The sequence below is a fragment of the Urocampus carinirostris genome, chromosome 2, assembly GCF_059441175.1.
Source record: "Urocampus carinirostris isolate Australia breed hairy pipefish chromosome 2, RoL_Ucar_1.0, whole genome shotgun sequence".
NCBI lineage: Eukaryota > Metazoa > Chordata > Actinopteri > Syngnathiformes > Syngnathidae > Urocampus > Urocampus carinirostris.
The window spans coordinates 53,057,286-53,082,853 of NC_142350.1; the positions used below are offsets into that span (position 1 = coordinate 53,057,286).

Here is a 25,568-nt window from a genome sequence, read left to right on the forward strand (position 1 = left end):
ATAAGATAAGGTTAAGACAAAAATTATATCAATACAAGTTATTTGGACACATAAGCTAAAATAGATTGAAATTGATGACAGTACATTTAATAAGGGAAATAAATGGACACATTTGGTTATTTTAAATGGGAGAAAATTATTTTTTTTTACCTTGAAATATATAGAGTAACCAAAGAGTAAAAACGGCAATCCAACCCCAAAAACAGACACTTTTTGTCGTTTACATTTCAACTCCTATTTAAACACAACCAGGATAAACACACAGACACGCAAACACGCTCACACACTGCTCTCTGGTGGCAGAAGACAAAACAACACGCAATCTCAAACGATACTGTACCCCTTAACTGAGTCTTTATATACACATTTGTTTTTGTTTACATATTTTTTGGCTACTGAGCTACTGAGATAACAACACTGAAGTTTAATCAAAAAAGATTTGCTGTTGTAGGTAAACATTCTGTTTTTATTCCTGCATGATGAGGGCTGACTAAAGTTAATACATTCCCAAAATCAAGCACAATTGTTAAAGTATCATTATTATTATGGGGAGGGGGGTGCACCTTGATGTACATACAACAGCACATAATATATGTAGATAGTCTTTTCAATTTGGTATATCAATATTTGATTTTTTTGGCATCCTAGTTTTATATTTTCAATATTGTACACCGGGTTTTAAAGACTTGGTCAATGACAATAAAGACAATATTGAATCTTGAATTTATTTTCACCGGTCTCAGTCTTTCATTTTATTTCAAGAGGGGATCAAGAGGAGCAAAAAAATAAGCTAAGGCACTTTCCAAGTCAAATCACTGAGTGTCATTCATGGCTAACGCGCTGAGAAAAGGAAACTCCTCCCATTGGAGGGTGCAGACATCGTCCTCCTCCCCAGGTCCGCACGGTCCAAAAAAGCAATGCGGGTCTTCTGGCGCGGCCAAGTTCTGGTAACCCTTTCCACAATTTGACCCATGCGACTCCAGAAGGGGCTGCATAGACTCTGAGCGAAGGTACCCGGGATGGGAACGCGGGGCAGGAAAAATGACAGTGGCGTAGGGCACGGAGTCTGTGTTGGAGGAGGAGCCGGAACAGGAATCGGGGAGCAGAGGAGAACCACAAATGGATTCTCCCAGGTCACTAGTGACCTCTGTGTGGTTCAACCAAGCCGCCACGTCATCGTCTTTGGTGGCCTTCTGAGGGATCTCAAAGAAGCTCAGGTGAGACAGGTAAATCGGGTCTTGCTCATCAAAGTCCAAGGACCAGCAGATGTCCTGCAAAAAAGTAGCAAAATTGGGAGTCAAAAGATTTGATACCAGGTTTTGATGGCGTTGAACATTTTTTTATACCGTAGTTTCCGGACTGTGAGGCCCACCTAATGAAATTAAATGAAATGATCTGCATTTATGTAGCGCTTTTCAAGTCAATGAAGACTTCCCAAAACGCTTTACAATGTCCTTCACATTTACCCATTCACCCACACTTCAATAGTGGCCGTGCAGCCATGCAGCCATGCAAGGCGGCAAACCTGCTTATTGGGGGCATTGGGACGGAGGAACCGGGATTCGAACTGCGATCTCTTGATCCCCAGACGAGCGCTCTACCTCCTGAGCTACTGCCGCTAATAACCCCACATTTGGCCAGAAATTCAAGAGTGTCCCTTACAACTCACTGCACATTATATACCACAGAATACAGGGAATGAGATTGAAAATTCATACAGCAATTATGGGTATGAGTTCTCATACAAGGCTTTTGCAAGATTTTACGGTACATAGACCGATAAACATTGCTGATTTTATTAGCAAAACATTGTATGCAACCGGAATCGAACCCAAGTGAGGCGGTGAGAACGACCAGACTTGGCCACTATTTATACTTATTGACTGATTAGTCATATACTGTCTATGAGCTGAATATATAATGAAATGTATAAAGAGCACAATGGTAAGACACAAATACGTATACATTAGCTCTACATACAGTTGCTCTTACTATAGTATCCACTTCATGCACCTTAAAGTGCATTGCACCTTACTCATGAGAAACCTATGACAAAAAACAATTATTTGAGGGGTGCGCCTTACAATACGGTGCGGCTTATAAAGTGGAATGTACACTAGTTATCATATACTCATTTAGTACAAATCATTTATTTACCGTTTATAGAAGTTTCATTGTCTAGTGTCACAAGACATGAACGGTGCATGGTTGTACAGTTTGCTGATGTCAAAGGTTGTTTACACTTATAACATCCTAACTAATTTACACATATCACTCTGGGCTTTATTCTATTTGGTGTTAATTATGTTTTTTAACAAGTTCAGTCCTCTCATTTACTTTCAAGCTCGGTTGATGATGCATTCAATATTAACATGTCAAAGATTTATAAAAACAGTTTGGGAAATTCCCAATTAAGGATGATACTTTAAACTTTGTCAATAAAATCCAGGGAGAGCAGCATATTTGAGCGAGTGTAAGTGCGTCATGCCTCTGTTCTTGCGTAAATTAAGATTGAAAATCTGTTGCCTTTGATGTTCTGGATTCCACAAGGCCCTAGGAAAAGAGCACAGCAACCTTCTCCTTTCTGTGATTGCTTTGTTTTAACCCATGTAAGTGCATTCATTCTATGAGAGCTGGCCTGTCACCTGCGTGGATTCGGAGGTCCAGCTTCTTATGCTGCTGTTTGCTGGGTCTGGAATATCGGGCCAAAAACGCTTCTTCAGCCTATAAAAAGCGACTCATGAGATGCGGAATTGTGAGCACTTGCACAGATTTTAGCTTACTTACCGACTGTGTTTGGTGGAACAAGCCTTGACCAGAAGAATGATTAACAATAACAAAATGGTAAAAATGGTTGCCACAGTTATCAAGGAGGTGATGGGATCTGTGATAAAAACCAAAACCAATCAATTAGTAAATTAGGTGAAATGAAGCGGTGAAATGCATGAAAAACACTATACCAGGACCCACATGCAAAGAATAAAATAAATGGTAACGTGGACAAATTAATTTGGAAAGGGATTCAAGGCAGGGGTGTGGACTCTCTCTAAGCCTTTTCGCACTATTCATTGAACCATTAGCGCAATTAATTAGACAAGATGAAGGGATACATGAAGTAGTCGTAGGAAGAGAAGAACATAAGATAGCGTTGTTTCCAGATGACATATTGATTTATTTCACTCGGTGAAATGCATGAAAAACACTATACCAGGACCCACATGCAAAGAATAAAATAAATGGTAACGTGGACAAATTAATTTGGAAAGGGATTCAAGGCAGGGGTGTGGACTCTCTCTAAGCCTTTTCGCACTATTCATTGAACCATTAGCGCAATTAATTAGACAAGATGAAGGGATACATGAAGTAGTCGTAGGAAGAGAAGAACATAAGATAGCGTTGTTTCCAGATGACATATTGATTTATTTCACTCAACCCGACACAACATTTCATAGATTGATCGATCTCCTAGAAATCTATGGTAAATACTCAGGCTTCAAATTAGTGTCACAAAAACGCAGGTTCTTTTAATAAATTACATTTCAGCACAGGGAATAAAGGAGGGTTACTGTATTAATTGGAAGAGTAAAATAAAAGAATATTCAGAGCGAAAATTTGGGAAAAGGGTTTTGATATGAACTACACAAAATCGAATAAAGAAATTAAGAGGTATCGTGAAAAATGGTCAAATATAGTAATGGAGATGAGTTCAAGAATAGAGGTAGCTCTGATGTGTGTCCCGCCACAGCTATCGTATTATTTCCAGTCCCTATATGGATCTGGGAACCACCACTGGTATACAAGCAGATCTTTTTAGGAATTAAACTCCTGTCTCGTTTACCGTGCTTTGTGGGTGTGGCTTGTTTGCTAAGACATTGCCTTTCATACCTAGTCTATTTATAATTCATGGATCTGGCTCTTTGATTTTGTTCTAAAAAAAAAAACCCACCAGATTGATACGTTTACATTTAAAATCTACAAAAAAAAAAATCCAGGTGGGCATGCCCTGAGGCGACTCTAGATTGTCTCCCCACTAGTGTTTCACAAAATTCTATGGGACACACGGCAAACAGTTATAGTTCACTACCGAGGTATCGGTGATGTGCAGTCGAGGGAGGCAAGTAAGGGTGTACATTCCCTGTCATTATGGAAATCTAAAATAAAAATATATTAAATATATCTAAACTGCTTATTGTTCACATTATAGCACGAATATTAATAATAAAACAAGAGTTAATGCATCATTGTGCTAAAAATCTGCAGATGCAGAGTGAAGCATGTAATTCTCTTGCTTGATTGCAGAGGGCTATAGTGAAACAAGAGTCTGATTAGGCGCACAACTCAGCCCTAAAAAACAGAATTAGTGATAGTATTAACGATTAAACAGCAAGTCAAGCCATTCGGTAATTTTGTTTTTGTTACATGACCCATTTCTTTTCAATGGAGGATTACCTATCCAATGATGCTTTACTCACAAGTAATAGTGTTTAAACATGATTTTTTAGTGAAGGTAAGATAATAAGTTTTTCTCTATGCTACAGTTTATATATTGCTTTCGTGCTCCGCTAATCAAATTATTATTATTAGGGTTCATTTACCGTACTTGTAAATATGACTGTGCATCATATGACATGAAGCAGTGTCTGAAATAACGTCTGCCCGGACGCCCGGGGCGTGCATCTTTTATGTTGGGCGTACAACTTTTCAAACCAGACGTTTACTTTATTGCTTTATTCCAATTTCGAAATCTTCGTCCAGTTTGGAATTTTCTGAATTTTGGTTTGTTTGGCAATTTGCATACTCTGCAGCCAATCAGAAGCCTGCATTGAATAACTGCGCGCTTCCGGACTTTCCCGAGCGTTATAAAGTCTCGCATTTGCAGATGATTTTCCAAAGTAGACGCACAGGGAACACAAGAAAAATGGATAAGTGGTTAGGAATCAAGCCAAAACCTCAGCCCCGGAAGAAAGATTCAAAAGAAGCGAACAAAATGTATGATGCTACAAGACGTAAACGTACATAAAGAGCATCGTGTAAAGAGGAGTTTACATGGCTTGTAGCAGACAACGCAACGCAAACATTGCATGAATGAAGATGAGTAAATACAGGTACATAGTGATGGCAGCTGGAAAACAGCGATGTCATATACATGCAATGAATGTTATAAGTAGATTTATTATTAACTTAATTACAAAGTGTTGTTTTGTTATATATTCTTATTATCAATCCTAAAGACTTTGCAACAATATATATATTTTTTGCGATTAGTCGTCTTATTGTGTTTCAAGTTGTGAAAAATGGGGTAGGCAACTTTATGGCTGGGTCCGGTAACTTTTGTCATGAGTTTCAGACACTGCATGAACATCACAGCATGTCACTGCACTGCATGTATATATATATGTGTGTGTGTTTGTACAAATGTAATATATGTAAATTGAAAAACTCGTATAAACATGGCCAAAGTCATACAAACCCATCTCTTTGATGTCAAAGTGAAAGGCGGAGCCGTTGCGACTGCCGCCATGCGTGCTAACCATCAAGACGGCATCGTAATCCGACTTGGAGTCCAGGCCCGTCAGGACCACTTTTCGTCCTTCTAGATCTCCTGTCGCCACTGAAATGAAGCTTCCGTGAAGTTGGATCAAATGCGCAAAAACATCGTTTGAAATGCAAATGCACCTACCGTGCAGCTTTTTGGTCTGGTCCCAATAAAACAATTTGTAGCTTTGAATGATGCCGTTGCGCTGGGCCAAAGGAATTTCATCCCAGGTGAATTCCACGTGATACAGCCAGTTCTTTTTCATTTGAATCTTGGGAACCTCAGAAGGAGCTGCAAAAACGGTTTTGAGTTGAGAACAATGACGAAATAATTTAAATACATTTCTTTTGTGCACGTATTTTTATTGGGTTTGATTGCAGTGGCTCAAGAGGTAGAGTGCTCGTCTTGGGATCAAGAGATCGCAGTTCAAATCCCGGCTCCTCCATGTTACATGTCGAAGTGTCCTTGGGTAAGACACTGAACCCCTAATACCCCCAATAAGCAGGTTAGCGCCTTACATGGCTGCACGGCCGCTATTGGGAAATGTGAAGCACACTGTAAAGCGCTTTGGGAAGTCTTGACTTGAAAAGCGCTATATAAATAAATGCAGATCATTTCATTTCATAATATAAGTGTATAACAAAATAAATACATGAATAAAAATGCAATTATGTACATAAAATACAACATTTGTCATTTAAAAAATCCATGAAAAAATATCTGCTTGTTGCGATCTATACTTATCTATTCCCTTTTATTATTTTTTCTACATAAAAACCCCACAAAAAATTCAGGTGTTGAGGCTGTCAGTTTCTTCTTCATCCACAAGAGAGCACTGTTCCATCACACAACTGACGTCTGCAAAGCTCTTGAGTTCTACATCAGTCTGGTTTCCCTTAGTTCCTTACCTTTCTGCAGAGAGTAGGCGTGAAAAGTCCGAGGTGGGCCCACGCCGTCCTTAAAGCGGGGATAGACAGAAATTCCGTAGGGCTTGTAAGGCTCCAATTCACCTGCAAGTGAAAAACGGTTCGCTTGAAATGCATTGGTAAGGAAGATCACATGCCAGTGCGACCTACCCACCTATGAAATGCACTAGATAGCACATCAAGCTCATTAAAATAGTGGTCTGGATAATTTTCAGAATAAAACATCACAAAATAGCATTCCAATTATTTATTTTGACATGTCTTCATAACCAAACAAAGTGAACCTCTATCAAAAATTACATTTGAATAAAAGGAAATAATGAACTCTTAAAAAAAAGCAAGAACATTTGCACAGTATAGAAGATAAAATGTACGCACTTAAAATAACCAACACCAAACAAACTAAACAACAACAAAAATGTACACACCATAAAAAGGTAAACATTGCACACCAAAATTAATCCACATACTTTTAGGGCTGTAAACATGACATGTCTGCAATTAGTGTAATATACATTGTACCATGTGCTACTGCAGCATGTTCATCAGTGCAAGAAATGTATTCAAGTATCAATTCAAACCCACCATTCCGGCTAACTTCTTAACGCTACTGCTACAACTATTAACTTGCAAAAAAAAAGTGTTACCTGTAATCGATAATGCAGTTTTGGGGTTGGACACTATTAAGACATTTTTAGATAGAGTCATAGCATTGTTTTTTGTGCCTTTGCAAACTTTTTTCGTACCGCGTGAAGAGCGCAAATGCCGCTTTGATGGAGGTTTGTTTACCTCCCAGTCCAATTGTATATGCACCTTCTTCGTCTTTTACTTGTAATCCTTTTTGACATGCCATGTATTTTAATGTGATCATTTTTAAGGTGCTGGTTCAAACGACTTGTTTCCTCTGGACCTAGCGACTATGCAAAAACAAATTCTGCAACGGGTGTTTCCTTCTGTTCCACGTCCGCTTCGTAAAAACCAAATTTGGTCCAAAGAAGCGGTGTACCGCCCTTGTTCGGTGCAAGCTTCGTTTCCTTCTCGTTTGTCGACTCTGGGACTATGTTTACAGAGTCTGCCATGACACTCAGTGAGCTCACACTGTGGGCGTGGCATAGTGTGGTGCTTGCAAACTTTGAATCACGTTTATTGTCTTGTGCTATTATTAAAACTTTTCTCTGATTGGTCGGCGCTTTTAAAACTCAAACAGTAACAATTGTGGTTGGCCAAAACTCCATCACTCACTACAACCACACTACGTCACATTGCGATGTTGATTCGATTTCGTTTAATCGTGCAGCCCTAATGTGTTGTGTACAAATCAACCAAATGTTCAAACTTCTGACTTCGGACTGCCGCCCCCCTACCGCCCCCTCTTCTTCCCCACTGCTGCCCCCACCCCCCAGATCTTTCCACCACTCCCAGGGGGGCGGTACCGCCCACTTTGGGAACCACTAATCCATACAAATAAATGTGACTTGACTTCACTCGGGCTTTTTAGCACTCCTTTTTGGTTACACAACACAGTGACATCTAGTGGTCAAATAATACACATTGTCCCTTTAAGTAAAAAAGTGGGATTAATGTCATGTACCTGCTATGACGAGACTGGATTGATTCCGTTTCACAGTCTCAAAGTGAAAGAAGGAAAGGTTGTTGTGTAACAGCGGTCTCCATTCAACGACATAATCGATGAGAGTGGGTGAGGCCGTGCGCCCCCATTGGACCAGGAGGGTACCGTTACCGGCAGCAGTGGTGCTTAAGTCCGATATCACCTGGCGATCTGTGAGTACACAACAATTGTATGTTGTTTTTGGCTTGTTTGCTGATGCAAGCTGTTTGTGTTGTTTTCTGGGGTATTCAATTTGGAGGCACGTGAAGGAACTTTTGGGGGGTATCAAAAGGGCAAAACATTTTCTTGATTTTTTTCGTCAAGATTTTTTTTTTTTTTAATTCTTATAAATATTAAGAAAAGATGATGTAGTTTTCTTCTGGCTGCTGCACAAAAACAACAACAATACTTACACTGTTTACAGAAAAGTTCATTCTAAGCCTCTTTAGTTCTTGGAGATTTTTTACGACATCAGAAAAATCCTGATATAAAATTTAATTTAAAAAAAAAAGATTTTTGGAAGGCTCCTACAAAAAATTAATTATCAACCTATTGACAACAATTTGGCTAATTTAAACTAGTATATGTTTAAAAATAAAATGATGTGGTTTATATACAAACATATATATATATATATATATATATATATATATATATATATATATATATATATATATATATATATATATATTAAACGTATATCTTTGGTAAAGGGAAAAAAAACTTAAAATGTTAAAATTATCTATTTATTAAAATGGCAGACTTATATGCATTTGTAATATTTATTTCCTAAAGTAATAAAAATAATAGTAAATATTGGCAAATGTATACAGCAGACAGTTTTTACTCTTGTCTATTGTCATTTTCCATAATGACCAGAAAAACAAGTAAAAATGCAGGAAATATGATACAAAAATGATACAATATAAAGCATATGCCATTTGTGTAGAATATTTTTGCACTGTAAATAATAACAATTTTAAAAGGATTGAGAAATAAAAAATCATATCAAAGCAATTTCATTTATGTTTAAAAATTACATTATAAAATATCCAGGAAAAGATAAGTGTTGTATATTAAATAGTACATTCATTTTTAACCAAAGGTTTGTAGTTTTTTAGAAGAACCCTGAAAATAATACGCTTTAAAATAATAATAAAAAATAATTAAAATGATAAAAGCATTTAATTTCTTGTTTTATCATATATTAGCTTTTATTTTATTATTCCTTGAATTAGCATAATTACAGAAAACAGCAGATAATATTGCTGATATCATTGTAGTGCTTCTCCAAAAAGCATCAAAAAATAAAAACATTATTGGAATAATATTAATAATAATGTAAACAATAATAATAACAATAATAAAATTATTTTTGCAATTTTAGTAGGACATGTAATGGTCATATTTATTGGCCTGAAAGTTTTATTTTTAATTAATTTTTAAAAAAATGGATTTTATTTTATTTGGGGCGGCAGTAGCTCAGGAGGTAGAGCGATCGTTTTAGGATTAAGGGATCCCAGTTCGAATCCTGGCTTGTCCGTGTTACATGCCGAAGTGTCCTTGGATAAGACACTGAAACCCCAATACCCCCAATAAGCAGGTTAGCGCCTTACATGGCTGCACAGATCACGGCCGCTATTGGGAAATGTGAAGCACAATGTAAAGCGCTTTGGGAAGTCATTGACTTGAAAAGCGCTATATAAATGCAGATCATTTCATTTCATTTTGTAAACAGTTAAAGAAGTCCATGCTTTACAAATCAAGTACATATATATTTTTAATTGCTCTTATTATTTCTAGGACCCCCCGACCTTCGCTGGAGCAATAATCAATCAATCCTCAACCAGTAAAAGTTTCGCACTGGTTTTGAGTTCTTGGCTGAATAGAATATCTTACGGCAGGCACGCATAAATAAATCAATCAATTAATTAAAAACACTGACCAATGGGATGGTAAATCCGAACGGTCGTAGGGTTGGACATCCCAGCGGCGTTGAGAGCAACCACATAGACTTTCCTGGCTTTTTGGGGCACATGGAAAGTGCAGTGATTTCTTGCCGTAACGCACAGCGTCGACTTCCTTATGGGCGTTTTTAGTGAGGACACCACGAAAGACACGTTGCGACCGTTCGCTCGGAATCGCACTGAGGGCTAGAAAATCAAGGAATAAAACGTAAGCACGGTTATTTCTGACAAGTAACAATGAGCGTGTGTACCTTCCAAAACAAGAGCATTTGGAGTTGGTTGTGCAGGAGATTTCCAGTGACCCTCATCCATGTGTCAAGGGTTCCGGTGGGAGCTGGAAAAGGATAAACACTTGATGAGAAACAGGGATGTACATTATATACAGTAGACAGCAACTCTGCCTTACTAAGTTTTTCCTGTATGGTATATAATTGGCCCCTACTTATGGCATTTTCCCCACTAGATGACATTAACAACAAATTATTTACGTGCCCAAAAACTAATACTGATTTGCTTCACAGCTTCATGAAAATTATAGCGTGTTATTGGCTGAACTACCTCCCACAATGCATTTCAATCTCTTTATTCAGTGCAGAATCTCGTGTGCTTATGAAAGACTTTCATGTTGGCAATACAACAAGGTATTTTTTATACTGTATTTATTTACTGTGGATCCCCAGACTTGCAGTCATGCTAATGGAAGATGGAAACACATTAGAACAATGGAAACAAATCTTGCGATTATCAAGAAACGTAAAAAGGCACATGAGTCAATACCCTCACCAAAGAATATGGACTTAATCAATTGACAATCAGGACTATTATTAAAAATAAGGAGGCGGTTAAAGAGAGCAAATCTTCAAAGGGCTAAACAATCCACGCAAAATGAGGTTTTAAAATAAGATATATTTTAAATCTGCCTTCCCCTCCTTCCCTCTGCATCCACCAGCTACTCCACTCTACCAGCTCAAGTCAGAGTACACCAAAGGTAAAAAAAATGTTTTTTTTAATTTATGTTATTTCATTCTATAAACACATATAATACATAATACTTACTATGTACTCATTTAACATTTTGATATTTGTATCTCAGGGTACCAGGGTTATCGAATGCATTAGCAATGCATTACCACAGGTTTTTTATTCCACATTTTGGGAATTTTACTCAACAGTCCTTACCTATGAACAAATTAAAGTTTTATCCTAATGGTCTACTGTGTCTGTATATGTTGTGTTCAAGGGCCTACCTGTCTCCAGAGTGACTGCAGACTTGCTGCTGCTCCACTCACTCCAGGGGCTTTGCAGGTATCGGACCCTGATCCGGGCCAAGTACTGCGTCCCGTGCTGCAGACTACAACGGTACACGGGCCTGTCAGGTTTTGCCTGGTGCAGGACCTGAAAGGTCATCTGGGATCAAGTACAGGAAACTAAAAATAAAACACTCAGAAGTTTGTTCAATATTGAGACTACTGGTCCAAATGTTCGCTTTCTGTTACCAAAAAATTAACTGTATATCATACTAAAACTATTGAGAATACAAGGCTAAATTTTCTTAAAAATACATTTTAAAAATGCAAATAATAATAATAATAATAATAATGTATAAATATTTAAACAAATCAAAATAAAACATCTGCGATTGGCTGGCAACCAGTCCAGGGTGTCCCCTGCCCACTGCCCGATGATTGCTGGGATGGGCTCCAGCATCCCCGCGACCCTACTGAGGATAAGCGGTGCAGCTGATGAGATGAGATGAGATGAAAATAAAACATATAAAGATCGTTCAGATCAATGTAGTTAGTTTCTTTTTGCTACAATAAGAAAATTCAATAGTTAAAATCAGTGGAAATTTCCAAAATCTGCCATATCCAACAATTTTGCTGAATGTAATTATTATTTTTCCAATTTATTTAGAAAAACAAGTTTAAAGGATATTAAAAAGAGAAAACCAGGAAAAGAGCAGCAGATGACCAAAAATGGTTAGTTGCTGATTAGAAATATTGATACTGTGGTGGTAACTCCAGAAGTTTGATGGCTTTAGCAAAGTATCCCCCTGCCCCCTGAAAAAACCTAAACAACCAAAAAAAGGATTTGAAGGACTCAAGACCCCCCCTCATAACAGCAATAAATCACATCATATCCTTGTACACCCCTAACTTCCTATAACAAAATTAAATAATGAAAAATTACATTAGCAAAACAACATGCTTTGCAGGTTCCTGAAAAAATAAGAATAAAACCTAATATCAATTATTTGAAGAAAATTTAAATAAATCAAAATAAAAGGTGTATACTGGTGTATAAAAATTGATTGGTTGGTTGGATGCCATGACCACTAGGGTCATTGGGGCACCATTTTCTGTGGTGCATTCTTAGCAAGTACAGCCTGATGGCGCCTGTCCCTCTCCAGGCCAACATATGTTTCCACCCGGTCCCAAACCGGGGACCTTTCGCATGTTAGGCAAGTGTGCTAACCACTGCACTACGGATCGAAAACAAAATAATTATTACACCAATTTTACTCATTTTAAAGGTTTTTTTTTTAAATTTCAATATTATTTATGAATCTATTTCAATACCGAAATAAAAGTATCATCCTTAGAATACACAATATTGAATAATCATGGAATTTGCAGATATTTTCACTGTTTCGGAATACATATATTTTTTGCTACAACAATTAAAAAACATACTTAAAATATGCAAAGGTTTCAACAATCTGCCTTATCCAACAATTTTGCTCTTTTCAAGTACCGTAAATTCTGGACTATAGAGCGCACCTGATTGTAAGCCGCACCCACCACATTTTAATAGGAAAACCGCTTTTGTGCTTACACAAGACGCACCTATATATAAGCCGCATGCGCCCACATTAAAACATGGAACACAATCACAAAGTTAACCCAAACCCGACTTTGAGTCCCGCGATTGTAACTGAATATTAATAAACAGTCCAATAACCACAGCCGGCGAAATGAACGGAAAATGATACCATACTAAATAGATAGTCCACAATACTAGAACCACAGTCGGCATCATGAATGGAAAATGATACCCGTAATTAACGTATGATGCAGACTTGTAAAGTCCGGGTCCCGTTGAAAATAATCCAAGGAAAAAAATGTATATTTCCAAAGGTAAGGGTGGGAAAAATATATATCCACTATTGTCCGCTGCGTCCACAAACACATCTCACTTTTACTCCACTTCCCGTCAGCCCTCGTTGTTTTCACCCCTTCTTTTTGATTTGCCCGTGGAAAACATATCAGAATAAAATAAATACATTACAAAAATATACAGTTGTAAATACATATTATACATGGTTACACATATTTACAAAGAAAGACGGTACACCGAGAGAGTTTTCAAAGCTTTAATAATAATATTATAACTTTCATCCCAAACCGTGCCTGTGAAGGGTAGCAAAACGCTACTAGCAACACGCTCGCAACACAGTAAACGGCTCTGTTAACAAAACATACCGTACTTGTAGTAATCACGGTAAACCGTCCTCATCTTCCTCCTTATATCTGACGTCATCAAAGGCGTCTTCCCCAGTATGGGAAAGAGGCTGTGTCATATAGACGTCTTCCCAAGCTCCCTTATTCAAAAACACGCTACTAACACGCTCGCAAAGTAAAGTTTATGTGCAGTAGCTCTGTTTCCTTCTTTATCGGACTGCTCGATTGCATTTAGCTTGAAAGCTGCGTCATGTGCCTTTCTTTTTGCAATTCGCATGGTGAGGATATTTCTACGCTAATTTAACTTGTGCACAAGCTTAGAAGTTGCAGTCTTCCTCGGCGCATATATTCCACCGGTCTAAATCTTACCTTTTGTACTCGAGCGCCGCCGTTAGAAAAATTACATAAATTGGCCGGATCACTGAATAAGCCGCAGGGTTGAACGTTTGGGGAAAAAAGTAGTGGCTTATAGTCCGGAATTTACGGTATTATTTTTCTTAGTTGTTAAGAAAACAAAAACTCCAGTTAAGCAAAAAAATAAAACTTAAAGCCCCAGTTTGTAATAGGTGACCACTAGATGGAACTGATGTCTAATGCAAATGATAAACAATGCCACAGAGCACAGCATATATCAGCAAGATGCCAGACAAACATGGCAGCGACTTCTAGGTAGGAATTCCACTATGTAAAATGAATACAAATTTCCCTACCTATGTTTTTTTTTAATGTTTACCTAGTATTCAAATCAATGTTTTGTTTTCTACAGGTAGGGTTTTGTACCACCAGATGACACTAAATATTTCACACAGTCCCTTATCATGCGTAACTGTTTTGGCAAACGGGGTAAGAATTTAATTTTGGTCTTGTACAAGTTGTCCAAGCATTTGATTCTATTTCATTAAGAAATATCTTTCGTATGGTCCACTAACAAATGTAATCTTAATTAAAGGTAAGGTCGGCTCACTTACCGGTTTTTGGTGCCACAAATCGCCAGGCTCTTTCTTGAGTTGAACTTCAAGACTGACGAATTCCGTCTTCATCCAAGTCTGATCACGGTAAAAATTCCACGTTAGCCTGAGGCAGCCTAGGCGCCACGCTTGCAGCTTCACCAGCTCTGGAGGGTCAAATTTTGCTGCAAGAAAACAGTAAATACAATATGTTTAGCACCTCCGCTAAAAAATAATGTTATTATTATTCTTTTTTGGTTTTGCCATAAAAAAGTCAACACATCCCTCTTGAAGTCGATGATAATTCAGAAACAAAAAATTTGGAGTCCTTTAAATTAATATGAAATTCAATGATTTTTGGAGAGAGGCAAAACTACAGCAACCTCGGGTTTTCACTTTACTGTCTGGAATGAGATGGTTTTTCGACCCCTCTTATTTTGCTTGCCCCAAAACGTAAAAATTCAAATTTGCTGTGTTTTTGCGTATCTAGAGCGTCTAGAATTCCTCTCTGCTACACTGTATGTCGACGTCCGATAAAAACGTAGAACGGAAAAAACAATCAAGCAAAGAGCAAGAGAAGACTAAAGAGACATTAAATGCTTATTAGAAATACAGATGCATGCTGTGGGAGTTCCAAAACTTGGAGGGTTTTAGCAAAGTTTCCCCCCCAAAAAAAAAAAACCAATAGTAACAAAAAGGATTTTTTGTTTTTAAAAGTGGCCCAAAATCATATCAAAACCATTGCACGACCAACAACAAAGTATGCCTACCCCCCAAAAAATGTAAACTTTGCTGTGTTCATATGTACGTAGAGCCTCTAAGATAGATGCCTGTCTGCTATTGGTTTGGGTCACGGCATCATAAAAATGCTGTTATGCTATTGGCTAAACTCTCTCCCACGATGCGTTTTAATTCAGTTCAGGATCTCGTGTTGTAAAGACATTGCGAGTCGGCGATACAATTCTTTATTTTTTCGCTATGATTCCCTCAATTAGCATGACCATAAAGGGAGAAGCAAAAACATGATAACCATGGAAACAAAGGTTGTGATTATCAAGAAATACACTACACTACATATACTAATAAAATACATACACTAATCGCTATCCTCGCTAAGTTGCATGGCCATTTGACAATTTGGACTATTATCAAGAATAAGAAGGAAATTAAATCAAGAAAATCTGCTAAGGGCATTACAATTCGCGCATGTATATGTTTTAAAATCAGTTTAATTTTAAATACGGTGTTGCCGTACCCCACCACCCCCTCTCTGCATCCACCCGCCACTCCACTCGACCAGCTCGAGCCACGTTACACCAAAGGTAAATCAAATTTCAGTTTTCCTTTAGAATAGAATATGCCTTTATTGTCATTGTTACAACATGGGATATGCTGTGGCAACGAAATTGAACGACTCCAGTTCCACATTTACAGTGAGGATAAGGAAACAAAGAGATAAAGGAACAAAGAACTAACTGTCTTTGTTGTAAGTAAGTAAATTACACAGCTGTAGGACCTACAGGGGTTTGGAACGCATTGCCTCGCTAGGTTTCCATCCCATATTATGCCTATTGCCTATTAGGGCAATTAAATTTTGCATATCCCACCTCCAAACAGATTAATGGAAGTTTATCGTACTGAGATAATGTGCTTGCATAAGTGTGCACACCCTCACGAGTTTACATGTAGCTATCTCACTAATCCAATTACATTCAAAGTTTAAAAAAAGCTCCTCTGCATAGATTACCTTTTTTTGTTGCTGCTAAATGTTATTGCACAAAACTGAAAAACATCATTTGTAACTTGTTTAGGGGTTTTTGTGGCTGCTAAGTGTTGTTGCACTTTCTACAATGCACTATTTTTTTCAGTGCACTATTATCAAACTTAGGAAAGTCTCTAAGCACTATGTTGTAAAGAGTTTTGCCTATTTATCCTGACAGGCTTAAACTATTTTCTCTTTCGAGTCTCAAAACATTGATATCAATAATAATAAAGACAGTTCAATTCAATACCTGAGCTAACAGGTTCCAAAGAGAGACGCGCTGACCTGGCCTCACCAAACCGGTTCACGGCCTTGACATAAATGTCCATTTTTGAGAAGAAGACGAAGCCCGGGCGAGGGATGGTGTAACTGTATTGCCCCAGCGGCAACATGTATGTTTGGTTCTCTTTTGAATCCCTGGAGTGAACAAAATGCAGGCACTCCTAAAATCTTAGCTAGAATCAAGGTGGATTCAATTTGGTAAATGGGATTTACCATATGTGGGTGTGAAGGGTATACTTGGTGGGTAGGTGGGAGTCGGGTCGGAGGCCCGCTTCCCATTTACAGGTCAGGCTTTCGTGGGTGGAGAGGTTGGCTTGACAGCTCAGGTTCTGCGGCACTGGAGGGGGATCTAAAGTCAAGGAAATAGATGCGATAAATATGATATACAATAAACTCACTATACCAGAACTTGCCAACCTTATTGAATCTGAGAGATACTTTCTTGTTAATGATTACCAAAGTAAAAAGTTCTTATGTTATTACTATGTTGTTACCATTATGTTATTAGCCAGTTGTAATGATATAAAATAAAATAAAAATAAATTATTGAAGAACTAATTGTTTTTTTCTTTTTAAGTGATAATAACCCACTGCAGTTTTAAAACTATATATTTTTCAACATTTTTTTTTACCACATACACAGAAATGAAATCCCTAAGGTCTAGTTTGAAAATTGGGGTGAACAGTGAAATAAGTAATATAATACTATTTGCAGATAAATGTGGAGATAACATTCCTTGTTATTACTTTTCATATTTTATATATATTATCTTAATTATTATTGGTAAAATAAGTAATATACGTATGTTTCAAATTAAAAAAATAAATTAGTCATCCACCACAACATACAATTTTATGAGGATTAATTTCTTATTTCATCTCCAAAAAAATGTGAGATTATTTCCATTTCATTTCATTTAATTATCAACAAAATATACATAATAATGTCTGAAACAAGGGGGAAACATTAATTTACAGTTAACATTTTTGACAGTACAAAAATCCCCCGACTCCTGCAAAATAACTACTTGTTCGAAGAAAGAACTCCCCTTTGAATAAAATATTTGAATAAGAAGCAGAAACGTGTTTTTCTCACATCCAGCTCGGATTTCCACCCCTCCGATAATGTGATGTGGCGCGTCCCGGAGACGACAGGTTAGGGTTGCCTGGCTGTGGTTGAAAGTGGGAATCACGACCCGGTAGACTCGACTGCTGCCGTTGGTGACAGGAACCAGGCCGGGAAGGATTTGCCCTCCAAGACGCCATTCCACTTCTTGTCCGGTGAAGACCGGGCAGGCGTCATTGATGACACAGGAGGCCGTGACGGGCAAACCCATCGTCACCACTGAACTGGACGGGTGGACGCTACTACATAATCGTCTGTCGTTCTCTGATAATGGATCGAAAAGGAAATCATTTATCATCATAGTTTAAAGCCCAGATTAAGAAAGAAATGTTTTTTTATGCTCTACTTGCAGATTGAACTCCACTTTACATATCTTATGTGGTGTTCCCCTGGGTTCAATGTTGGAACCCTAGATCTTTTTACAGCATTTGAACGTTTCATTTGAACAAATTATGGTGTTTTGTTGCAATCCAATATAAATGTGATGGTACTGTAATCTAATATAATCCAATATAATCAAATCTACTTCATGGCAATCTTCTCTGGTTTGGCTTGGTCATGTTTGGTTTGCTCTAGTCTAGTTTATTTTGGCTTGCTGTAGTCTAGAGTTGAGACTATTGTTGTCTTCTCTAGTTCAGTATACTCTACTCTATTCTGGTCTGGTATTGTCTGTTCCCTTCCAGTCTAGTCTAGTACCGTCTGGTTTACCCTAGGCTAGACTGTTGTAGTCTTCTCTAGTCTACATTAGTCTAGTCTGATATTGTTTGGTCTGCTACAGTCTAATATAGTCTGCTTTGCTTTTTCTAGACCATCATAGTCTACTCTGGTGTAGTCTATCTAGACTAGGCAGCTAGTCCAGTATTGACTGGTATGTCTTCTTTAGTCAATTGTGGCCTGCCCTATTCTATATTATTCTGGTCTGCCCTAGTCTAGTATATTTAGTCTGCTCTAGTATCGTCTGGTATTGCCTGGTCTGTTCTGCTCTAGTCTAGTTTGGTCTGCACTAGTCTAGTCTAAGTAGTCAGCACTAGTCTAGTGTTGTCTGTTGTTACCTGCTCTGGTCTGTTTTGGTCAGTTCTGTTAAGTCAATTAAATTTTAATTATTTAAATTTCATTAAACCTAAAAAAACTTAGGTGGCTTTTTGGTCATTCTTGGGCTGTATATTGAAGAAAATGAAAAATCTTGAATCTTTAAATTTTTTTTTTAAGAAAATAAGCAATGCTTCAATGTTTCAATTTCAATGTTTTTATGCCAAGTATTATTAGACATTTTTGATTTTTAATCCTAACCCCATTTTTTCTAACAAAAACCCATTTTATTATTCTTAAAAAAGAAAACATATCAAAATTGGTTTTTGTGAGTCTTGAGTCATAATTTGAATAATTTACATAATTCTTGACATATGTGCGCCTTTTGTGCGAACGACCCTCACGCCAACTTTTCCTTGAGCGCAGTATCATGTACTTTAGGACAACATTTTAAGAAGCTAATTAAAAAAACGCTGTGTAGAGACCACCTTAACGTTTTGACATCCTAGTATTCTATCCCACGGCAGGTTGATTCATCCAATTTTCTGTGGTGCCGTTCTCCCTGACAGCGACACTTACCGAATTCCGCCGCGTTCACTGCCGCCAGCATGACAAGCGCCGACATCCACGCAGCCGCCATGACGGCAGAACCTGTCAGAAGAAACAATCCATATCGCCTTTCTTAGTTGTATCGTTTATTTTTCATTCCTCTTCACTTATGAAGATGACAGCTTAAAAAAAGACAACTGATAGGAGATCCTCAACTAAATTGCACTTGTAATGGCATCTCATCGACATACTGCTGGTGTCTTTGAAGTACGCACCATTCCACGCACATGAAACCCGTACTGAAGTCAGGATTCTGCTGTTCTGTGCTGATTTGAAGCTGAAAGGAAAACAGGTAAAAGTAAAACGATCTTACTGATACATGTATTCTGCTTTTTATATTGGACACCTGCAAGGGAGATTTCGAAAGATGCCGGTTCATTATTTTGATCACATGACCCTGATTTTATCTATCCTGCATTGGCTCCTGTTAGCTTAAGATGTGATTTTAAGGTTCTGTTGGTATTATACAAAATGTTACGTCGTTACTAAAGTATATGCTTGCCTGTCGTTCACTTTTTAGAAAAAAAAAAATGCCCTTCAAAATGTCATGTATGTTGTTGGTGTTGGATTTATCGAATAAACATCCCCAACTTATAAAGAGATTTTCATTCTTAAATATGCATTTTTTTGGCTGGTGTGACTTACACTCCGGAGCGACTTATAGTCTGTTGAAATTGGAATTTTTTTATTCAACATCACTTGATAATTGATGTATATATTATATTGCATCATAAGGATATTTTACTTGAAAAAGTAAGGTTTACTTTGGAAAACAATATGTTTATTTGAAAAAATTATGAAAAACAAATAGTTATGTTTGTTCTCTTTTCTTACAAACGGGCAAATGGTGGGAATTTTTACTTTGTAGCGAAGGCAGCGAAGGCACCTGCAATGGTGTTGCAATGATTGTAATGGAGACGCCATATGTTTCCTTTTCAGTAGCTGATGTTGGAAGACGGGGAGGAGGTTTATTGCAACACATTTACCATTTAGCAACATCCTTGACACCCTGTACCATTACACACTCAGCACCACTTCTCCATTTTGCCTACATGTTTCTCAAAACAAGGCCACTTTGCATAAAAAAAACACATAAGAAAACAATGATCGCCCTTTAAATCAGATGAGACAAAATTACACAACAGATTTTTCACAATCCTAGTTATATTGGATTATTGACATTTTAAGCCTTGTACGGCAGTGAACGAATCGTAAATGTGTGAAAATAGGGAAGAAATAAAGGGAGATTCATAGCCCAGATTAAAGAAAAACTTCTGATATACTGTAGCAGGAAATCTCAGGTACGTAAACATTCCAAAGTGTGAGCAAGAAAAAAATACAATCATTTGGAAATCTTTGAAATTTATTATGAATTTTTGTCTAAGTAACGAGGAATGAGAGCTGTTTCATGTCTTCTTTTTAGTACGGTTATAAACGGAGTAAACAATAAGTTAGTAATTGGAACGAAATTAAACAAAATTAAACTAAACTAGAAAAGTAAACCAAACCAAAGTAAACTAAACTAGAGAAAACCACACCAAACTGAAGTAAACCAAACCAAACTAAAGTAAACTTCACCAATCTAACGTAAATCAAACGAAAATAAATTCAAGTAAATTAAACCAAACCAAAGTAAACTAAACTAGAGAAAACCAAACCAAAGCAAACTAAAGTAAACCTCACAAATCTAAAGTAAATCAAACGAAAATAAATTCAAGTAAATTAAGGTAAACCAAAGTACCGTATTTTCCGCACTATAAGGCGCACCTAAATGCCTTTATTTTTTTCAAAAGCTGACCATGCGCCTTATAATACAGTGCGCCTTATTTATGGATGTAATTTTAAAATTGCAAAGATTTCCAACTAACTTGAAGCCGCCGACTAGATTTTCCCCCGAACGCCAAGTAGTACGCGGTGTATGCTGGGATTTATTTACCGGCGTTTCATTGGCTAACCAATGTGTCAATCATCATTTGAATCGACCACTATTGGCTAAAGTTATTCGGAGGTCAAGGGGCGGATCCTTTTTATCATTTACAGGCTGGCATTGGCTTAAACGGCAACACAAAGCCTGCAATTGGCCAAAAAAGATGTGTCAATCATCAGTTGAATCGATCACTATTGGCTAAAGTTATTCGGAGGTCAAGGGGCGGATCCTTTTTATCATTTACAGGCTGGCATTGGCTTAAACGGCAACACAAAGCCTGCAATTGGCCGAAAAAGATGAATGTTTATGGCACGTGGCTGACGGCATAGAGAAAGCATTTTTTTCTATTCTGTATTTGAAAATATTTTATTCTCCTGGATTTACTACGCTCACGGATATAAGAGGACATTGGCTGCACATTATTATGAACACAACGACTTCGGTGAGCTACTCCGGGTTTTATATTGTCCCTGTATCTTGTTTCAGACTGAACTCGATGTTTCTGTGATAAGCGGTGCAGATAATGGATGGAATGGAGTGTCTATTTTTAAATTAAACTCAATTCCAAGTGTTTATCATCATATGCACAGTAAAGTTGCGAGCCAAAAAGAAAATAGATACTAAGGAATGGTTGGCATTTCTTGAATCCCAAGACTTTAACCTCCCGAATGATGGAACGATGCATTTGAGTGACATCGTACGGACACTGTTTCCGTGTATGTCTGAGACACGTATTTGCTTCTTTGCAAGCTTTGGGAATGTTAAGGGGGGTAATAAGTTGGACTGAACTATCTGACTGTTTTGTCGACGTTCCCATTGTAGCGCCTTATAATCCGGTGCGTCTTTTGTATGTCAAAAATAGGACCAAAAACTATTTTTTCGGGGTGCGCCCTACAACCCGGTGCGCCTTATAGTGCGGAAAATACGGTAAACTAAAGTAAACCAAATCAAACTTAAGTTAACCGAACAAAAGTAAACCAAAACAAAGTAAACTGAATTAAACCAAATTAAACTAAACTAGAAATAGTAAACCAAACCAAAGTAAACTAAAATAGAGAAAACCACACCAAACTGAAGTAAACCAAACCAAACTAAAGTAAACCACACCAAACTAAAGTAAATCAAACGAAAATAAATTCAAGTAAATTCAAGTAAACCAAAGTAAACTAAAGTAAACCCCCAAAAAACAAAATAAACTAAAGTAAATTAAATCAAACTAAAGTTAACCAAACAAAAGTAAACCAAGCCAAAGTAAACTCAAGGAAACCAAACTAAAGTTAACTAAACTACAATAAACCAAATTAAACTAAGCTAAAGTAAATCACCCCCACAAAAAAATCAAAATCAAATCAAAGTTATCAAAAGTAAACGATACCAAAACTGAAGTAACTAAGCAAACAAAACAAAACTACAACAAACAAAGTTCAACTAAATTAAATTAAACCAAAGCAACCAAATGTAAAAAAAGTAAACTAAACCATAATAATGTAAACTAAAGTAAACCGAACCATACTAATTTAAACAAAAGTAAGCTCGACTAAAGTAAGCTCGGCTAAAGTACGGTCGACTAAACTAAGGTACAGTAAAGTAAACCAGACCACACCACACCAAACTAGAGTAAACCAAACTCAACCAAACCAAACACAAGCCAAGCAAGGCTAAGCCTAAAATGTCCTAAATGTTAATCTAAACAGTAAATATCTTCAATTAACTTATCATTTGATAATTTATTGGTAAATAATAACAGCTTTTATTTCGATTAGAGAGAAGGATCATTAAACAATGATACTTGTTCTTAAATGACGAGTAGTAAAGAGCATAAACATGCTATGATATCATGAATAGTAAGGGTTGGGTAGAGTTACTTTAACTTCATTACTTTCGATTACTTTTGGATTTCTTCGATACCAAATATGCTAATAAAAGACAAAAGAAACTAAATATGAATAAAATTACTAAATTTTGTGCAGGCTTGGGGAGTAACGGATACATGGAACGGCAAAAATGATGTTGGCAAGCTGTTTGGATTTCTTTTCATTTTGTTTCTGTCGCATTTTATGTTAGTTTTGCCGGATATCAAAGAGATCAAAGCCAGGAGAGAAAGCTTACCACGTGTTGTGAGTCCTAATTTCAGTCATATTTAGTTTCTTTTGTCTTTTATTAGCATATTTGGTATTGGAGTAATCCAAAAGTAATTGAAAGTAATCAAGTTAAAGTAACCCTACCCAACCCTGTGAATAGTATATGAAATATTTGAATCAAAATAAACATTGGTACTTGAGAATAGTCCAATCTCACCACACATTTTGAAAAAAAGCCCTGCTTAATTTGCATGAATAATTTTAAATACACGTTTAGTCAGAGGCAGACAGAAAAGAACAATTCTAATAAATGTATAAAATGAATATGAAGCATTTTATCATATAACAGAATTTTAAAAAAGAGAAAAAAACCCTGATTCGAATATCAGAAGTAGCTTTAGGTTAAAAATAACACCATCCATCCACAGCCAAAGAACTCAAAATTTTTCGACTCACCATAGACGCAAAAATCGCAGCGCACATTAGGGGCTACGCTAGCTTCACATGTGGCCGTCAAGCCCAACGTTCTTGTTTTGAAAGCGGAGTGAGATAAACTTTTCAGGAAGTTGCCCTTGACTGACAGACTGTCGGGAAGAGGAAGAAAAATAGAGAGAGAGGTTGTTCACATGTGCGCAAAAAGAAATAAAAATATACAATATTTTCTGCACTACAAAGCGAACCTTCAAAATAATTTAGGGTTCGCACACGTCATGGTCAAATTCACGCACTTGTTAAAGACTATCAATAGCAATTTTCTTATTTCTCTAAATACCATTAAAAGAAGGAATTCACCACTGGGAAACTATAATAATAATAATTATAATAATTTCCTTGTATTGTCATTCTGTGTAACAATGTACACAGAACGAAATGTCGATTGCACCTGACCCGTTGTAGCGAGCCGATGCAGCCGCAGCCAACAGAGGGCGCCGCCGACCACTTTTTAGATTGCCATAATATCCATCCATCCATTATCTGCCCCGCTTATCCTCAGTAGGGTCGCGGGGGTGCTGGAGCCCATCCCAGCTGTCCTCGGGCTGTGGGCAGGGGACACCCTGAACTGGTTGCCAGACAGTCGCAGAGCACACAGAGACATACATCACATTAGCTCATTCACACCTAAGGACAATTTGAACTGGCTAATTAACCTGACATGCATGTTTTTGGAATGTGGGGGGAAACTGGAGTTCCCGAAGGAAACCCACGCTAGCACGGGGAGAACATGCAAACTCCACACAGGAAGGTTCGATCACATGACCTCAGAACTGTGCCGCACACGTGCTAACCACTGCGTCGCCGTGCTGCCATGGCCATAATAAATGTCCATAATTTGTATGTAATCCTCGCACTATTCAACATGTCATCAGTTCATAGCTGCCTGTTTAAGTATCAAATAGTTAAGTTAGTCACCTCCGTTAATCAAATTTCACATGGCTAAAGAGAGAGTTGACTTTTCTGTTGTGAAAAGTTGGATCTCTATTTTTCCTACTTTGCAGCATGCTGTGCGTGGATTTGTTCCACATTTCAGTCATTGTTTGTATTTTACCTTTTCTAGCCATCATTCTTTAGAACGTCAGCCTCACAAGATGCACGTACTAAACAGATCCACATTTTTAAGCAGACCAGTCAGACTGCAGAGAAACATGGTTACAATGTCAAGCATTTACAAGCACTCAATATTCAAGCACTTTTCAAACCTTGAAAACAAAACATTAAAATTCAAGCATTTTTAAGGATTTCAAGCACCCGTATGAACCTTTGATCGTCATTTTGTATATTTTTTCATATATAAAGCACATTGGACGATCAAATATATTAAATTAAAACTACATTAATAGCGAGGTTTGCATTGAAAAAACATTAATATATAAATATAAAAAAAAACATAGAACATAAAAATTGGGAAATCTGGTTTCGCAACCAAAATTTATATATTTGTTCATAAATGGTTACTATACGTATAGGCATTTAGTAGTAATTATGTATTTGCGATTTTATTTACCGTGTGTTCGGTCTATAAGGCGTACCAGGTATTTACTTTAGAATTTCTGGCACATTTTGTTTTTATGGTGCACCTGCCTTATATTTCAAAAAATGCGGTATATGATGCAGTGTAATCAAATGTAATCTGATCAACTCATATATGTTTTATTATAATAATAGATTAAAAAAGAAAACAAAATCCTGTATGTTTTAAAGGATTGTTGAGTAGAAACCTTGACGCAAAAATGTATTACCTGATAAATTTTCTCCTTATAGACATTAATTTGTGGTAAATATTGTAATAATTCTCAGAGTTTAAAGGT

At 37.1% G+C, this 25,568-nt stretch overlaps 1 protein-coding gene across 2 annotated transcripts; it reads right to left on the reverse strand.

Moving 5' to 3' along the window:
• Positions 1–445: 445 nt before the first annotated feature.
• Positions 446–23,805, reverse strand: csf3r (colony stimulating factor 3 receptor). 2 transcript variants are annotated; one of them, XM_088328040.1, is made up of 17 exons: positions 23,719–23,805; positions 19,470–19,531; positions 19,225–19,296; positions 17,587–17,880; positions 16,704–16,839; positions 16,459–16,625; positions 14,468–14,631; positions 11,286–11,433; positions 10,290–10,372; positions 10,017–10,224; positions 8,054–8,242; positions 6,445–6,546; positions 5,681–5,827; positions 5,471–5,611; positions 2,788–2,884; positions 2,646–2,724; positions 446–1,271 (listed from the first exon to the last, which is right to left on the reverse strand). In XM_088328040.1, the coding sequence occupies exons 3-17, from the start codon at positions 19,283–19,285 to the stop codon at positions 813–815; spliced, it is 2,475 nt and encodes an 824-aa protein (XP_088184166.1). In that variant the 5' UTR covers positions 19,286–19,296; positions 19,470–19,531; positions 23,719–23,805; the 3' UTR covers positions 446–812. The 2 variants fall into 2 exon arrangements, with proteins under 2 accessions (XP_088184166.1, XP_088184165.1); XM_088328039.1 differs by having other exon boundaries at positions 11,286–11,445.
• Positions 23,806–25,568: the final 1,763 nt, after the last annotated feature.